This window comes from Nansenia antarctica, assembly GCF_963989245.1.
Source record: "Nansenia antarctica genome assembly, chromosome: 6".
Lineage (NCBI taxonomy): Eukaryota > Metazoa > Chordata > Actinopteri > Argentiniformes > Microstomatidae > Nansenia > Nansenia antarctica.
This window is the reverse complement of record NC_137676.1, coordinates 74,614,717-74,617,216: the sequence shown is the minus strand read 5'-3', so window position 1 is coordinate 74,617,216 and position 2,500 is coordinate 74,614,717. Positions and strand designations below refer to the sequence as shown.

General features: G+C 45.5%; 1 protein-coding gene across 1 annotated transcript in view; it reads left to right on the top strand.

The window, feature by feature from the left end:
* LOC308160974 (collagen alpha-1(XVIII) chain-like) overlaps positions 1–2,500 on the top strand; it is a gene marked incomplete at both ends in the record, with an annotated part of 62,229 nt that overhangs the window by 23,690 nt on the left and 36,039 nt on the right. The window contains 2 exons of the mRNA XM_080534896.1: positions 1,202–1,315; positions 2,043–2,093. Coding sequence (XP_080391022.1) covers positions 1,202–1,315; positions 2,043–2,093 — 165 coding nt within the window. The remainder of the gene's footprint in view (positions 1–1,201; positions 1,316–2,042; positions 2,094–2,500) is intronic.

Genomic DNA, 2,500 nt, shown 5'->3' with positions numbered 1-2,500 from the left:
CAATTATGTGCCCTCAAGAACACTAAGATCATCTATCGCAGGTTTATTAGAGGTTCCCAGCAACAGTCAGAAGAAGATCGGGAGCGCAGCCTTTGCCAACTATGCCCCAAAGCTTTGGAACACATTACCTTTAGAGATCAGGGAAGCCAGCTCACTAAATATTTTTAAAAGAAAGCTAAAAACGCACTTCTTCAATATAGCCTTCAACTAGCTCATCTGCACCAGCCTACTGCTCATTTGCCAGCTACTGCACTTTAAATGTTTTATCAACTAGCCCTTTTTTAAATTTACTTTTATTGTATTTTCTTTACCTTTTCTTTTTACTGCTTTCCCCTGCTCTTATATTCACGTACACAGACTGACTAGTTGAAAGAGGTGTGCAAAAGAAATAAACTGTAATGTTGATACTGAGTACTTGGTGCAAGGCCTAGCAGAGACTGAGAACGTCCACAGAGACTGAGAACGTACACAGAGACTGAGAACGTACACAGAGACTGAGAACGTACACAGAGACTGAGAACGTACACAGAGACTGAGACAGACTTTTTCAAAAACTGTTTGTGGTGGAAAGCCAGTGGGAAGTACAGAAAGACTGTGTAAGGTAGGGAGATGAAAGGGATATGGAAAGTTAGATCTTTACCTTTTCTTTTTAGTGTTTTCCCCTGCTTTTATATTCATTCTATGCATGTACATGTTTTTATATATGTTTTTATATTCACTTTATGTTCTGTTCACTTTATATTCCTGTTGTAAAGCACTTTGAGCTGCATTTCTTGTATGAAAGGTGCTATATAAATAAAGCTTTACTTACTTACTTACTCTCCTCTCCTCTCCTCTCCTCTCCTCTCCTCTCCTCTCCTCTCCTCTTCTCTCCTCTCCTCTCCTCTCCTCTCCTCTCCTCTCCTCTCCTCTCCTCTCCTCTCCTCTTCTCTCTTCCTCTCCTTCAGTAATTTACCAAAAATGATATTTTGATATCTAAAAGTACAATCCTTATTTCCTGTCCGTGTTGTCTGTGGTGTGTGTGTGTGTGTGTGTGTGTGTGTGTGTGTGTGTGGTGTGTGTGCGTGTGCGTGTGCGTGTGCGTGTGCGTGTGCGTGTGTGTGGTGTGTGTGTGTGTGTGTGTGTGGTGTGTGGTGTGTGGTGTGTGTGTGTGTGTGTGTGTGTGTGTGGGGTGTGTGTGTGTGTGTGTGTGTCTGTGTAGGGACTGCCTGGTCTCCCCGGCTCCCCTGGCCCCCCCGGCCCCACCGGGCCCCCCCTCCCTGCAGGCTCCGGCCCTCCGGGCCCCCCAGGACAGAACGGAGCCCCTGGACAGCCCGTACGTAGCCTCCCTGACCCTGACCCTGACCCTGACCCTGACCCTGACCCTGACCCTGACAACTAGATCTTCTATCATTCTAACTGGATAGTACTGCGTTTCCAATCATAGTAGCTAGATTACTTACTTAGCCAGCTTACTTTTACTTATCAAATTAACATTTTGTGATATAAACGCAGTGCACACACACGTCTCCTCTCTGCTGTCTTGCATCGCGCGTAGACCGCAGCGCAGAGCGCAGAGCGCATATCGTATTATGCTTATCACCAAGTTCTCCCATACTGTGCTGATGGACTAGTATAGACCATTGCCGACATGTGTGGAAGGGGACAACACGGGAATAGCTTGGGATGTCATAGACATAGTTTGGGATTCCATGGAAATGATAGGGTGAAAGAGGCTGTGTGTGAACGGGGCTGTAGACGCTCTTCCCTTCTGTGTCGTGGTGATAACTGAGACAAGACTGCGTCGCTGCTTTCACCACGTCACGCGCGGTATCAACCAATGAAAATGCGTAGGGGCATTTACACTGTGTGTCTTCATTTATTTAGTTATTCATTCATTCGTTCATTTATTTATTTATTTATATATTTATTGTTAATTTTGACATACTTGGTCCTCCATATGCTTGGTGTTCTAGGGCTACCCTAGCGCTAACCCTAACCCAGCCTAACCCTAACCCTAACCCTAACCCTAACCCTAATCCTCTCTGCTTGGTGTTCTATAGGGTTTCCCTGGACCGCCTGGGTTCAGCCAGCCAGGCTCCCGCGGAGAGAAGGTAAGACAGGCTGATCAGAACTGGACTAGGCCTAACCTGGGTCTGGTAGAGTTAATCTAGGTCTGGTATGGTTCATCTAGGTCTGGTAGAGTTAATCTAGGTCTGGTATGGTTAATCTAGGTCTGGTAGGGTTAATCTAGGTCTGTTATGGTTAATCTAGGTCTGGTATGGTTAATCTAGGTCTGGTAGGGTTAATCTAGGTCTGGTAGGGTTAATCTAGGTCTGGTATGGTTAATCTAGGTCTGGTAGAGTTAATCTAGGTCTGTTATGGTTAATCTAGGTCTGGTAGAGTTAATCTAGGTCTGGTAGGGTTAATCTAGGTCTGGTAGAGTTAATCTAGGTCTGGTAGGTTTAATCTAGGTCTGGTAGGGTTAATCTAGGTCTGGTAGGGTTAATCTAGGTCTGTT